The 16,065-nt window shown below is 37.0% G+C and overlaps 1 protein-coding gene across 2 annotated transcripts in view; it reads left to right on the top strand.

Annotated features, from left to right (window-relative positions):
* The window catches only part of RIMS4 (regulating synaptic membrane exocytosis 4), a 104,425-nt gene that overhangs the window by 48,484 nt on the left and 39,876 nt on the right, over positions 1–16,065 (top strand). Inside the window, exon 2 of one of the 2 annotated variants that reach the window (XM_026697310.2) lies at positions 13,168–13,306. In XM_026697310.2, the coding sequence (XP_026553095.1) occupies positions 13,168–13,306 (139 nt within the window). Of the gene's footprint in view, positions 1–13,164; positions 13,307–16,065 lie in introns of both variants that reach the window. The other variant, XM_026697309.2, reaches the window with a different exon arrangement.

Raw genomic sequence — 16,065 nt, 5'->3', positions numbered from 1 at the left:
GTGTGTCTTTACTCAGTTTTGTAGTTTTCTCTTGCTCTGGATGAGCTGGCTCCAGCTCAGACATTTTATGGCCACTTGTGAGTCAAGTCAGTCACATTTGCATTTATGGAAATGTTCTGCACAGAATCCACGTAGACTTGGCAGAGGTCTGCCAGACTACACAGAACAAATTGCTATAGTTTATGATTTGGCATTGTCAACTGGATTCTACAAAAGGGTTATTATGAATGCAAAATCCTACCATGGCCAGTAGACTATTAGTGAACTTTGCACAAGTCACAATCTCTCTTATATGCTCCTGCAATTGCATAACCATAAAAGATAAGAATAATTGACACAATAATTGAAATCTGTCTCTTGGCAGAGATATTTTTCTAAATATGGGTGGGTAATTTTTCTTCCTACCTTCTTTAAAATTATAGTCTGGCTTGGTGATGTTTTACTAAGAGTAAACAGGCAGCACATTACTAACAACATAACAAGAGCCCATTGAGTGTAGCAATTAAAGGCATCAGGCGGGAAACCAGGAGACTGAGTTCCAGGCTTGACTTAGGCTGGATTAGTCCTCCTTAGGCCAAGGAAGAAAGCAGTGGCATGCCACTTCTGAAAAAAATTGCCAAGAAAACTTCATGGACTTATCCAAGCAGTCTCCAGGATTCAAGATTGACTTGAAGGCAAGAACACACACATACACACACACACACACACACACACACACACACACACACCAAAAAAATCAGCTTGATTGTTTATTGCATTAGAAATTCTGCACCACAAGAATAGTTAAGTTATTTTATTAATTAACTAAGGTGCGATTTAAGGTGTGAGTTACTATTGCTGTTTTGTTACTTTTCCTTGTCTGTAACTCACTGAACTTTTGGTAAAGCAGAAAACTTGCTTCTAGCTCAGAAGTCTCTTGTTTGAGCAGTATAAAAGACACAAGAGAGAAGTAACCACTGTCTGAGCTAAATTGGGGATTACAAAAACCCAACCTTTAAATCTGAACAATTGTGTACACAATTGCATCTTAGAACTAAGTCAGGGACTTATAATACAACTGAAACATAAACAAAATACTGTGGAATACAATAAGTACATACCATCTCATTTTCAGTCCATTTATCAATAATGCAAGCTAAAGGCAGTTTTGTGCTCTTAAGCAATGTTTACTTTTATGTCCATTAGTTTAAAATAGAATGTGTAACTTTTTGCAACCAAAGGTTATACTTGGTCTTAGCACATCAGGAGATACAATCCAAAATATGAGTGGGACCCAAGGAAAATCTGCTAAGTGATGACAAAAATTATATAACATTTAATTTTGATCAAGATGTAATTAAGCTTTAATTAAATTAAATATATTTTAAATGATTAAGTGATTATAATTATTTCCATGCATTTAAAAATTAATGTCACATTAAAACTAAAGATTTTGGAAATGCTGTTAGGAATACAGTCAAGGTTTCTGATGATGTATCTCTGCTTTAGAGATCACACCTGGTTGATTCTTAAGGAGAAATATCCTGAAATGAAAATAATATTGAATGCTAATGAGTTTTTATCCATGCAATGTTGGTAATTTATATTCCCAAATGCCAAATTAAGTACAAGTAAAAGTATGCATTCTTAACACCAATACACCAATTTCTCTATAGCTGCAGGTATTATCAGCATTGAATCAATTGGATGATAAATTATTCTTGCATTTCCTCTGGGCCAATGGTGTTTCAGTGCTTCCGCTGGATAGCTGCTGGCAGCCCCAGAGTATAGCAGGATTGGTACAGAACCATAACACAATTACAGTGCCTGTCACAAGAAAGTTCACGTTGCTCTAGATTTTCAGGCAGAAAATTTGTTGTGCTGCATATTAAATTAATTTTCTTTGTTGACAGCACCCTCCCTTCCACAGAAATAAAGAAAATTCCAATGTGTGTTAGAGTCCCAAAAGCTCCTCAGTTAATTATGAAAACCTGTAAACATGAATAATGACAAAAAGATGACAAGAATAAAGCAAGCAAGCTGCATCCCTGGCACAGCATCAAAATAATTTACAGGGCCTTCAATAATCCAGCCTCTCCGTATAGGCTGACCTTGTTTTAATCACAGTTTATTGCAGATTGTTTCCAGTGCACTCTATAAATCTGTCCCCATGAAATCTATTTCAGTAGCGATGGCAAAATGAAAATTCCCCTTTCCCCTCCCTTGAGACTGCATGCTGATACGTGACAAATGAGTTTCACGAGATTATATTTAGGCACAGGTATGACATGCTTCCTTCCAATACTGCAAATACTTGTGATGAGAAGCCTGAAGCTATTCCTGTTTTCCGAAAAAGCAGGATGGATTTTAGTTTTAGGGGTTGATTGCTTGCAGGCTTGACTAATAATAGGACAATCTCTTTCTGGGATCAGGTTTTGTTGTGGTGATCCATGGTTAAGTTTTGGCATAATAAGGCAGTGTACAAAGTTAGCACCCACCCCACTTCTAGATGAATGGAATATTTTGAGGAATCCTAAGGGAGATAGAAACTCAGAGCTCCAGCTCCCTACCCTCAGCAGGTATTTAGTGCCCATTAAGAAAGACTGGGCCATCCTTTCTACAAGCCCAAAGACCTTGGGCGTCAGGGTGATGGGATTAGCCCTCACTCAAGATCCAAACCAGGGCAAAGCCATTAAGACACAATAGGAATTGCCCAACACCCTTTCAGAACACAAGCCTTTGTTACATCATCACCCTCCAAACTTCAACCAAACCTGGGAGTTCGGACAACCTCAGCTATGACCCCTACATAGTCCCATGGGAGTTTGATAGCAGCCAATAGAATACATGTCCTTGCATAGTAACAGGAAGCTCAAGTTCAAAGCCCAAGAGTAGGTATAAATAGCCCTCACTCGCAACTCCATGTGGTTAGCTGCCCAGAACCGCTCATGTGCTTCTGCTTCACCATGAAAACCACCTTTCCGATCAGCCTCCATGTTTCCAGTGTCTTTCTCCCAGCTTGGAACTGAACCAGATGGATATTCCTTCCAACAGCAGCAAATGCCTGGCAGGGGAGCGGTGGGATAGGCAATAGGAAAAACTCTGGTTTGTCACTGGATCTGTCCAGTATCATTCACCTCACCTGTTGCACTCAGATGCAACAGAAAGGGCACAGCATTACCTGCGCTAGAAGAAAATTTGGCTAATTTTGGGACAAAATCTCTTGGGCCAGCAAGAAACTTGTGACCTCCCCTGAAAAAGACAAGAAAAGATGATGTTTTCTTATGGTACAGAAAGCTCTCCACATCCCAGCAAGTACTGCTATAACTGTTGTCTCTGCTTGTGACCTTCATTATCCATTAGCTTTCAGGTGCAGTTTATGGTGCAGCACTTCAAGCTTTAGAGCTTCTTCATTCTCAGGAGCTATTACATATCATTAGCTAAATTTCACTTATTGGCTTAAGCCAGTAAATAAATGTGACCATTTTCAAGTTCAAGTCCTTTTATTTTATTTGCACACCAAGTTCATTTCTATCTATCACCTTCTTCCCAGCAACCAGGGTCAAGGAATGTGGTTGAAAGCGTTCTGTTGTGCTGGAAAGATAGCAACCCCCATCATTTGTGTACCAATTGGGACAATTGCATACTGCTTATTTCTTCTTCTCTGTCTGAATTTAATTAAATCCCTATCAAAAAGCCTTTTGTACCTAATGCTCATATGAGCACATTTGCACATTCACGTCGGAATATTTCTCTGTTCCTTTTCTAAAGTGGATTCAGCTAGTCTGGAAATAGTTAAGAATTTAATTTTCTGCAATAATTTGCGTAAAATATAGAACTGTCTCCATCCAGAGCTTAGAATTATTTTCTCCTACGTTTGGAGTTGGTTGTGAGCTCTCCCAATTTAGCTTTCATGGAGAAATTGTTATGGTGGGGTTGTTGTTTTTTTGGCTGTGTTAATTGGCAACATTGTTGTTGTATTTGGATTCATGCAGTACAAAACTCCTAAAGAACTCATTCTATGGGTTAATTTGTATTCCTACACCAAACAGGATATTGGAGTCAATAGTATAAATGGCCCATTCCATTTTTTTTATCCTGAAAAAATATCATGGATACGTTCTAACATAATAAGCACATTTTAGTAAAGGCATTGGCTTCACCTGAGTTCAGATGATTCCAGATTACAGAAATAACATTCTGACATACATTCTAACAGATCAGTTTTACCAGGTTTGAAAAACCACATTGTGTTGTGACTTGTGTCACCCAAATCCATGGATAGTAATCTCTGGAATAGAAACTTAATACTTCAGAATCTAATGCAAGGTGGGGAACAATGGCCTTTTTATGACTTGTGGACTTCAACTCCCAGAATTCCTGAGCTACCCGTGCTGCTCAGGAATTCTGAGAATTGAAGACCACAAGTTATAAAGGGGCCATCATTCCCCACTCTGGTCTAATGGGTTGTCTGTTTTTGAATACTACTAATAAAAGTAAACATTCTGATGTGTTCAGGTTGAGCAATTGTACACTTGGAAATTATTACATTAATTAATGGTCAGTTGCCAGGCCACAGCTGAAGGTCTCAGGAGTCTAAAATGTCATTCCAGTGGATTTTGTACATTATTAGACTTGTTCAGATGCCTCGCACAATAATAGAGAAGTTTTAATGTAGTCATTTCCCCAATGAGAGTTTTTTCCCTTTACCCAGGGAATTCTAAGCATATAGAAGTATTGAGTCATTCTTTCTGATTTTGACATTTGACTCTTTTCATGAAAAGATATCTTCGTGTAGGTGGATCTTTTTGGTGTGTTCACAAGGTCGTTTCCTGGAACCAGGTTCCAAGATGAACAGGAAGAACTCAATAATAGTTTTTATTCTATTATACAAAATGTGGGCAGTCAGAAACATTGCCATGACTCAAGTTCCAGACTATTGTACCTGGATAACAGAATCTTAATTACATTATAGCCTTGGTTTGTGTGTTTTTTTTAAATGAAGCAAATAATCACTGATAATTTCATAATGATTTTGCTTTCACTTATTTTTTATATATGGGAAATTTTGGTCATTTTTAATGCTGTTTCTTAAAGTCTTGATCAACCTCTCATAGGAGAACATTTTTAAAAAAATAAGATTGCCATATGAAAAGGTCAGTCCAAAGATAATGAAACTGTACAGAATTCAAAAGATTAGTTCTGCCCCAGAGAGGGGTCTGGATAGGAAGTGGGGCAGTCATCTCAGCTAAGTTCACCTTAGTCTGGCAATAACCCTTCTTCCTTGCCATTAGAGGAAAATGGTTTGCATTTAGTTACTTTTTAAAAAAACTTCCCATCTTTTATGCAACTCTGATATTCTTTTGGAGTCTCCCTTACAAGTATTCATAGGACCAATCTTGTTTAGCTTTTGGAAGTTAGTCAAGGTCACTTATTTATTGACCCTAACTGGGCTTCTTAAGAATAAAAACTCTTAAATGGCTATCAGTGACATCTTAGCTCTTCTTACACACTCAGTCACTTAAACTGCATCGACTACATTGTTTTTTCATTAAACCTCAGGGGCATCTCATTAGAACTGAAAATAATTTCAGAATACATAAAGAATTCATTGTTAAAGGACATAGAAATGGCCAAACTGGCTTCGGTGGAATAAATGTAAGTCCTAATCATGGAGTCTAATGTGAAGCATTACATCTGATACCTAGATGACATCAATAGATTGCAGTTCCTGCATCAAAAGTGGAGAGCTATGATATAGCCTTCGTGGGATACAATTTGCAGCACTAAACACACACAAACATGCATACAAACACATCGGTCTGCTTCACTAGAGGCTTTTCGTTGTTGTTGTTCCTTTGACTTTCGTCATTGACTTTGGCTTCTCTCTACTAAGGAGTAAGGGTTTTTTGTTCATTCTCTTTCCTTCCTTGTCAAATTTATAAAATATATCCTTGTTTGCTCATGGTACACCAATCCATAGAGGTTAAACATACTAATACAAGAAAATGAAAACCTGCATAAAATACCCAGTGAAAACAAATCATTTTGTGAACTTAAGAGTGTGCAGCAGGATGTTAAGTATTCATGTCATTCAGCTGAGTTACTATTTTTATCACTTGAATTTTGAACAAAAGGAATTTTTTTTGATTCAGCAAAGAATGAATGTGTAATGAAATACCTCCTGGCAAATAATCCATTGGATTTCTGTTGTCTGCATGTGAATTAGAGAGAAAAGGAAAATTAAAAATATATGCTATCAACAAAATCACATTGAACCAAACTCCCTGAGACAAGAATCAAATTAAAGAACTGGAAGAAAAAAGGTAGCTGTTCAGGACTAGAGGAGGCTCGTCCTTAAAGTTCAATAGATGACCTTGAGTCGCTGTCCTTGTCACTGGGAAAGCTAGAGAGAACATTGCTCACTGATTTTTGCTCCTTGGAAGAAAAATGACAGATGCAAATGCTCAAAGTTTTGGATGTGATCTCTGAAAATAAAAACTGAGCTTGTTAAAGAAGGAAGGACCTGTTGGAATTCAGCAAAAAAGCTTTACGTTCTTAATTCACTAAGAAGCTTTAGGGCAGGGTCTCCAACCTTGGCAACTTTAAGACTTGTGGACTTCAACTCCTCAGAATTGAAGTCCACAGGTCTTAGTTGCCAAGGTTGGAAACCCCTGCTTTAGGGTATATTAATGTGGCCACTTTTATGCTGCCACATCAGAAGAAAGACATTAAAATTATCATAATGGTCATTTTTGTATATATATTTGCAAGGATTAATGCATCTTTTTAAAGTTTAAAAAATTAAGTACATCTATCAATAAGGTGGGCATTTATGCCCAAGTGACTGAAGAACCTGTTCAGTTTGCTGTGCAGGACCAACTATTGATTAAAACATCTACTAGAGTACCTTTCTATAGTTATTTACTCTTAAATGGACCTCCAAACAAGAATCCCTCCAAACAAAAGGTTCTTTTAAAGTTCCTTCTTTAAAAAAAATGTTTTTTTAATTGCAACTGAGCACAAGGGCAGTTTCTTCAAGTAGTCTATGAAAATAGGTTTTTTTTTTAAAAAAAAAAGTGGGGGGGAATGAGGATGAGAAAATCGGGATGAGAAAGCAGGCTTTCTTGTCTATTTCTTAAAAATAGCCAGTAGACACAACCACCAGAAATAAGCTGAGCTAGAAGACTATTTATTAGCATCATGGCTCCCAAGATATTTAGCTATTGCTGATGAGAACTCAAGTTGTTGCTGGTGCATTAATGAATTTTTGTTGAAAAACAAATGTTGCCCATATTAATGCACAGCGTGTGCTTTAAAGGAAAACAAAAATTCTTGGAAGCTAAGGCTCTTTACACCAATTTTTTTCCCTTTGTGTTTCAGTCTTGAAGCAGTAGTACTTCACTTAACTGTTAGAAAAGGTACTTCTCAAGTGAAACTTCTAAACAATTAAATAAATGTTATCTAGTAATATGAGAATAAAAGACAAGTATGGATCTGATGAAAACTGATGATCACAGCAAATGAAATTTATAACCAGAAAAGTCTAAAAGGGGAGATGAAAAATGATTTTTGGATAAAAAGAAGACATTATTTATTATGGCACAATTGAATAAAATAAAACAAAACAAAACTTTGGTCATATGTATGAAGTTAAGTCTGTGTTTTCACATATATTCTCCCAAACATTCATGTGTTCAGTAATTTATACATATTTATTTCCCGTATTTATTTTCTAGTTCAATGTCCATAAAAGCTAGTAGAAATTTCTAATTTCATCATAATGTTCATCTGCAATATCCTTTGGATATGGATTTGACCCCAAAATTCCTTTGCTTTTTCACAAGTCTACCATGCATGATAAAAGGTTCCCCTTTTATCACACAAATTTTCACACCTCCAACACTGATTTGATATTTCTTTGTACATTTTTGACAGCTTGACCAGTGTCATATCTATGATACATCATTTTATTTTTAAAAAAAACCTCTTACATTGTGATACAGTGTAAATTTAACACTACTTTCTTAACATTTTTCCCATGTATCCATATTTATAACTAGCTTTTGCATCCTGAAGTAAATGTGATCTGGATGGCATTACAATTAGGTTGCTTGAAAACTGTACTCAACCAGTGTTCATCAATAGTTATTCATCACATTGAAGTGGTATAAGGTAGTGTGCCACAAGGATCAGTTCTGGATTCTCTTCAGCATTTTTATGAATGACCTAGATCAATAGGAAGAGAAAATGCTTATCAAATTTGCAGATGTTACAAATTTGGGTGGCATCACTAATACTCTAAGACAGAAATACAATTAAATGACCTTGATATGATATGGAAGGATATCATATGAAAATAAGAATAAATTGGTAACAGAGTAATGTAGAAAATTTTACTTAGAAACAATATTTAAATGCCAGGTGTAGGATCAGATAATAGGAGTTGTAGGATCAGATAATAGGAGTTGTGAAAATATTGGAATAGTAGTCAGTGGCAAATCTGAGCCAGCAAAGTGAATTGGTAAAAAAAGAAAGAGAGAGAGAGAGGGAGGGAGGGAGGGAGGGAGGGAGGGGGAGAGAGGGGGGGGGGGAGAGAAAGAAAGGAAGGAAGGAAGGCAGTCCTAGGTTGCATCATACACCACGTATTATTTCCAGATCACGGGATGTAATCATTTCACTCTATTCTGCTTTGCTCAGATCTCACCTCAAGCACTATGTTCAGTTCCCAACATGACATTTGAAGGACTCTAAGAAACTGGGATAGGTTTAGGAAAGGTGAAGAAGATTGAAGGATCTGGGCAGATTTAGAATTGAGAAAAGACAGCTCAGAGGGGATATTTCGCATAGAAAGTAAAGATCTGTTTTCCATTATCCCAAAGTGCTGGATATGGAATAACAGATACAAGTTAGAGAAAAGCAGAAGGTCAACAACAGAAGAGTTATTCACAGTTCGGAAGCCTCCTTTTTATTAGCTATGTTCAAAGAAAGGCTAGAGAGCCATCTGCCTGGGATGCTTTGATTTGGATTCCTGAATTGAGAAAAATATTAAATGCACCAAGAGTAGTTCTATTGTATTTAATTAATTTGATTGGGTCAAATTTAGCAGTTCTTCTCTTTGACCTGTTCCCACCCATTTTTTGAACCTAGTAACCCTTTTTAAAATGCTCAGGGTGGTTTTAGCCACCCAAAAGTATACTCTACTCCCTTGATATAGAACTACTTAATGGGTTTAGAGTGAATGAGATTTTCACATCACTTAATCTTTTTTAATCACTGTGTGACAGGAGCCCCTGATAAGAAGCAGCAAACAAGTTCCCAGAAGACTGGAATAAATAATCATTACTGATTCTAGTTTTAGATAATGATGGCTTCATCCGTAATTACTGCTTGTAAGAAATCTCAGGGTGGATAAATTGATATACAGTAAGAAAGAAAGACATTGACAGGCTTTGACTTCAGCAGAAGCTGAAATTAACTGATATATTAGTGGGTCAAACATTCATCGTTTTACCAACCATCACTCAGTGGCACTGTGTAAGACCTCTTTTTCTCTCTTGAACTGGTCATATTTTGGTAAAATGGTTAATTATCCAACAAAAGCCTAATCTGAATACAGTACAAAATTAAGAAACAGGAAAAATATATTAAAATATGAACCACACTGCAAGACAGAAATAAAATAAAATAAGAGTGGCTGAAAAGAAATAAAATAAGAGTAGCTGAAAAGGAATTGTGACATAAATAATAACCTACTCCATCTTATTGGCTACATACGGTTTTCATTAGTCAGAGGGTATTTTTTAAAAATTTCCCAGGAAAAGAAGCAACAGGTATTCATAAAAATAAATGGATAAATCCAAGAGATAGATGACATCTCATATCATCTCTGAGTATACTGAATGGGACCGAAGGAAATTGGAAATTGGAAAATTAACATCTGGAAAGCTGCTGGTTTTCCATCCTTTATCTTAAAATTCTCCATAATATTTATGAATTGGCAGGAGAGGGGATGACTTTCACTTGCCTTCTAAACTTTGTTGGCTCCAAGTGTGAGAAATTAATTCAATTATTCATTGTTATCTAAGTCTTAGTATAGAAGATTTCAAAAACTGGTCTTTCAGCCTGCAAAAAAATTGATGTTGCATCAACTGGTTAGAGGTGTGGTAGCTCAGTGGCTTAAAGACATTTGAGAAGGCCTGTGCTCTCGTAATTCGAGTTCTAGTGCCAGGTGATGGGGTGAGCTAATGTCATTTGCCTTGGGTTCTGCCAACCTAGCAGTTCAAAATCATGCTACACTCAAGTAGATAAATAGGTACTACTTTGGTGGGAAAATAATGGCACTTCATGCATTAGTACAAACCCAACTGGTGCCAGATGTGCCCAAATGGGCCACCTGAAAATGAGGCAACATCAATGGAGGAAGAAAGGTGCAGAACGCTGTTAGCATTTCAGAGTGCAGAGCTAGTTCACCCTTTATGGTATTCTTCTGGATATGTTGTGGTTAGCTGGCAGCAGGTGCGGATGGCTGAGGAGGGCGAGGACTCAAATGAGGAGCCAGCACCATTAGGGAGTAGACTGCTACCTTCAGAGATTGTGGGGGCTGGCAGCAGTGATGAGGAGGTTCCCAAGGAGCCTGTGCCAAGTCCGTGTATGCTCAGGGCTGCTTTCAGGAAAGAGCAGCTTCAGCAGCACAGGCGACTTGGGAGTAAGGCTGTAAGGTAATGGCCCTTCCTTCAAGAAGATAAAAGCCAGCTGTGAATTGGACATTCAGGAAGCAAAGACGTTTTGAAACTCGAGCCTCATGGACATTGCAGTATCTTAGTTGGTATTTGAAGACTCTTGTGTTGTAAAATATTTCTAGGTAACTTTATCTGTTATTCTTGGCAGCCTCACACAGTTTTGGTGAGGCTCGTGCTTATCAAAGTTAATTAGTTTGCAGCAGCTTTTTAACTGGGGATTCGTAAGAATCATTAAAAGGTTTCTGTTCCTTTTGGTTCATGTTTGTTTTATTGGAAAAGGGTTTGGGTCAGAACAGGATATTGTGCAAGCATGAATTGAACAGACTAGCAATCATAGGTAGCCAAACAACTACTCTGTACATGAGTCTCCTGGCTCATGTACCATTGCCACATGCTAAATAAATGAATAATGCATCAACTGGTAGCTCTGTGTATCATTCATTTAATGGTTTGCCATGCCAAGAGCTGGTCTTTTCTCGGGAGCAAACATTCGAGCCTTACCACACACTCTTTGCATCCGATCTCTTCTTGATTGCACCTGATCAGCGATGTTTTATTATTTTAAATGGGTGGTTGGGCTATTTGCACTGAAAATGACATTTTTCAGACAGAACTGATTTTTAAAAAATATAATACACAAACATTTTTTCAATATAATCTCAAGGCAGAACCCAGAAAAAGTGAAAAAAAGTGAGAAGGTGTAGTAATTTCAACTGAACCAGCATTTGGAGCCAAAGCTTTGTTGTTGGGAGGTAAAGAAAAAAAGGTTCTTCTTTTAATTTAATCTACAAAAGCTGAAAAGTGTTATGGTAATACAGATAGTCCTTGACGTACAACTGTTCATTTAGTGACCGTTCAAAGTTACAATGGCACTGAAAAAAGTGGCTTATGACCATTTTTCACACTTATAACCATTGCAACATGCCTATGGTCACATGATCAAAATTCAGATGCTTGTCAACTAACAACTTTATTTATGTCCCAGAGCCATGTAATCCCCTTTTGTGGCCTTTTGACAAGCAAAGTCAATGGGAAGTCAGATTCACTTAACAACTGTAATGATTTGCTTAACAACTGTGGCAAGAAAACCCATGGCCACTGCATGTAAAGAAAATCTGCTCAAAATGTTCTATCAATGGCACCTTCCATCAGCCAGACTGGCCAATATGTTCAAAAGTCAGTCCCCAAATTGCTGGAAAAGTTCAATAGAACAGGGAATGTATTACCATGCGTGGTGGTGCTGCAATAAAGCGCAGGAGTATTGGCTTAGGACAGGGAAGTGGCTGGAGGAAATGTTGGCTCTTAAAGTAGATCACCTACCAGAATGCTTTCTATTAGGAATTATGTCAAAAAAATATAAGAAAGATGAGCTTTATTTGATTATACATATTATTACTGCAGCAAGGATAACATTTGGCCAGAACTGGAAAGAGACAGTTATACCAAGTGAAGAAGAAGTAAGAAACAAAATCTTACTATGCGCTGAAATGGATAAGTTAACTCTAGAAATGAAAAACAAAGATGGCATGCTACGCAATTTGGGATAAATTCTATCATTGTTGGGAGCAGAGAGGAAGGTCTTAAGTTGGGAAAGGAGTTGTTGAAAGGGTATATGATTGGATGAGATGAAAAGAAGATGAATGATGTTAGAAATGTATTATATGAATGAACAAATGTATAATATGTATATAGTTGAATAATTATTTATATTAAAACACACACACACACACACACACACACACACACACATATATATATATTTCTTAAGTTTTCGTGGGTACTTACATGTATGGCATTCAGCTTTGTTCGGGTATTTTCCCACGTCATTGTAGTTGTGCTTTTAAAGTTGTAGCGACGTTTCAGCAGAATCTCATCTGATGATGAGCCTGATGATGGCAGATGAGATTCTGATGATGGCAGATGAGATTCTGCTGAAACGTCACTACAACTTTAAAAGCACAACTACAATGACGTGGGAAAATACCCGAACAAAGCTGAATGCCATATATATATATATACACACATACATACATACACACGCAATATTGACCCAAAATCACATCAAACTGACTTTACTATGTTCAATATTTTTAATTGTTTTGTTTCATAAAATGTTTAAAAGAAAAAGAAAAAACAAAAGTCGTACAATGGAGCAAAACTCACTTAACAAATGTATCACTTTCACAACAGAAATGTTGGGCTCAGTTGTGGTCATAAGTCGAGGAACAGCTGTATATCTGAAAGAGATCTTCTTCAAATTAAATAGTGCCTGTGCTAGCTTCAAATTCCAGATTTCTAACTGTTGGTGTTTTAGCGATGCTGTTAGCAGGTAGTGTTTAATTACTGTTCACTTAATGTCTACATGACTAACCTTTTCTTTTTCTCTCTTCTCCCTTTCCCTTCCCCTTGCCCTCTCCCTCTCCCTCTCCCTCTTTTGCTTTAGAAGGAGATGGCCGGAAACTCAAAGGTGCTATCCAGCGGAGTACAGAAACTGGACTGGCCGTTGAAATGCCAAGTCGAACTATCCGGCAAGCCAGTCATGAATCCATCGAGGACAGTATGAACAGCTATGGATCCGAAGGAAAGTAAGTAGTGAGCAAAGAGATGAACGAGCACAGGTTGAAAAACAAGTGGCTCTACACTCTCTGCAATTCATGCTTTTGATGGTTTTCCACCAGAATATATATGTAAAGGTGGAGTTTCCTTTACTTCATGTGCATCACTTTATATTTGTTTATATGAACTGCATGAATCAATTTAGCCCCAGTTTGGGGAGTCTGTTTTTGAGTTCTTTATGGTTTTGTTTGTTTTCATCAACTGAAATAACTATTTAACTATTTTCTTTATTTATTTATTTAAAAAAAAACCACCCAGTTTCAATCATTGCTGCTCTTATTCCTAAGGCTGCCTTAAAAAAAACTTTGTTAACATATCCAAGTGTTTTCTAGACAGACTTGTCCTTCTGGATGGTTTATAATGTTATCTTTAACCAACATGTGATATCTAAAAGTCACACATTCCGATAAACAAAGCTCTGAGAACAATCTAGTCACGTAGAGAAAGCAGTGAAGTTTCATATATTAAAACGCTATTTTTAAGGATCAGAGTTGCGTCTGCTCTGCTCTTCCCTAACAATTATATTTTTTTCTTTATTCATTATTGATATTCTCAGTTTTAGCAGCTGCGGCCTCTCAGTGTCTTTTTTATGGAAAAATCAGCAATACGCTGAATTCTTTCCTCCCACAAGATCCACATCACTCTCGCTCAGAGCCATTCTGCCTCATAAAAATCTGGTGGCAATCTGGTTGAATCTTTTAAGATCAAAGAAAAGTGATAAATCCATGCTGGTACCTGCCAAGTAATGCTTGCATTACATAAACCATGTGCTTAATAATCTATTGTATCGATATCAAACTGATCTCGTGCCCTCTTTTTTCTCCTTTTTGAAGATAGGAACAACATTACCCATTCCTTGGTCCTCTGGAACTATCCTCATCTTTTTTGAGTTTCAGAGTTCGTGGAACAGAACCCTGAAATGGCATCTTTCAAGGTCTTTCAAGACTCTTGGATGCAAATGATTTGGTCCTAAGGGCATATTTATGGCAGTTTACTGTCTCTTTGCATATCTACAAGTCTTTGCTTTATATTTTCTTGTTGCTTCTGCCTTGAGGTCCTGGGAGATACTTCCTCTTGCAGGGCAAGATTGAACCAAAGTATATACCCCCATCACCTGTAAATATCCTACTATATTATCTGAGCAGCATTTACATTTTTTTTTTAAATCAGTTTAAATTCTTTTTTAACTCAAGATACCCCTTTTTTTGCTCTTTTAACCTACATTCCTTTGGCATGTTTGCTTTTCTGACTTGTTTTTTCTAGGTATGAGGCCCTTGCTGGTATTTCTGCTTGATGATTTCACCCATCTTCCATTTCCTACACTTTTCTTTTAACTCTTAGCTTAGTCAAAAGCTCCTGCACATCCATAGCATTTTTAATCTGCTCCTCACATTGCTTTCTTATTGGAATAATAATAATAATATTATCTGGATCTGCAGAGGACACAATTTTCCTCTTCTTCCTCCTTTCTCCAATTGCTCTTTATTGTATGTTCTATCCCCTTAGCAACAATTGTTGAGGTAATTCCCCGTTAGTAGAATGAGCGCATACAGGGAGACGTATTGAGAGTAGTGTTTGAATAATACACATACAGCACACAGATACACTGTACAGTAAATGTAGGTTTTTACTTTCAGAAACATTAAGCAAAGTTCAAAACACAGTCCAAAGTCATTCACAGGTTAAATCAGTCAGTTTTCAGTCCAGGGATAATCCAATAACAAAGTCCAGTGTCAAAAACAGTTCAGTATCAGACTTACATCAAATCCATAAATAACAGTCAATTAGGAGGAACGGCAAAACTCTCCAACAGAAGGAAAACAGAGATTCACTGAGGCTTCTTCTGAGACTAAGATTAAGACAACCCAGGTTTCTGGCCCCATCTTATGGCTGTTTGAGAAACCACACCCAACTACAATTTTTACATTTTCTTAAGATACAGTATTAAAATGTCTATCCTGGTTTATATATTTCCAACCCAAATAACTGTTAGGTGACTTATATTCCTAACATTCTCCCCTTTTGGGTAGGACAATATATACAACCTTACATTCTAAGTCCATAATCTTCACAGCAAGCCTTATGCTTTGTAGAGCCTTGGCCCTTTGTAAAATGATCTGCTATATTGTTTTCTGACATACAGTATTCCAGCTTAATCATTTTACTTTGCACACATTGTCTCACATCTAAATATCTTAAATCTGTGTGTTTCGTTCTTGTCTTAACAGCAATATTTGAAGCCATCTGTATTGCTGATTGGTTATCTTCGTAAACTACAATAATTAACACATGGTTGCTACACATTATGGCCTCACCCCACAGTGTTTCAGGTAAACCTGAATCAGATAACATAGTGCGAGTCATAGCTTGTAATGTTTGCCCGCTTCGTTCTACAAACGAGTTATGTTGTACTCTGTAAGGTGCAGAACGTTTATACTCGACGTCAGCCAATTTCAACATAGTTTGGAATCTTTTGTTAACAAATTTAGTCCCATTATCAGTAATTAAAGTAATTACTTTACTTTTCATTTTTCTCTCAGCAAACCTTAGCCAGTTAAAGAAATGTTGGAATGTTTCTGTTTTGTTTTTTATAAGATAGCAGAAACCGTATCGTGAGTAATGGTCCATAATACTCAAAATATAGCAGGCACCTCCTAAACTTGGTTTCTTAGGACCAATTATATCAGCAAAAACAACCTCTAAAGGTTCTTTGGTCTTAAACCCATTT

The sequence above is a fragment of the Pseudonaja textilis genome, chromosome 3 (genome assembly GCF_049901715.1).
Source record: "Pseudonaja textilis isolate UNSWEBS1 chromosome 3, rPseTex1.2, whole genome shotgun sequence".
NCBI classification, from domain to species: domain Eukaryota; kingdom Metazoa; phylum Chordata; class Lepidosauria; order Squamata; family Elapidae; genus Pseudonaja; species Pseudonaja textilis.
Note: the sequence above shows the minus strand (reverse complement) of the source record. Positions and strands in the feature narration are given on the sequence as shown.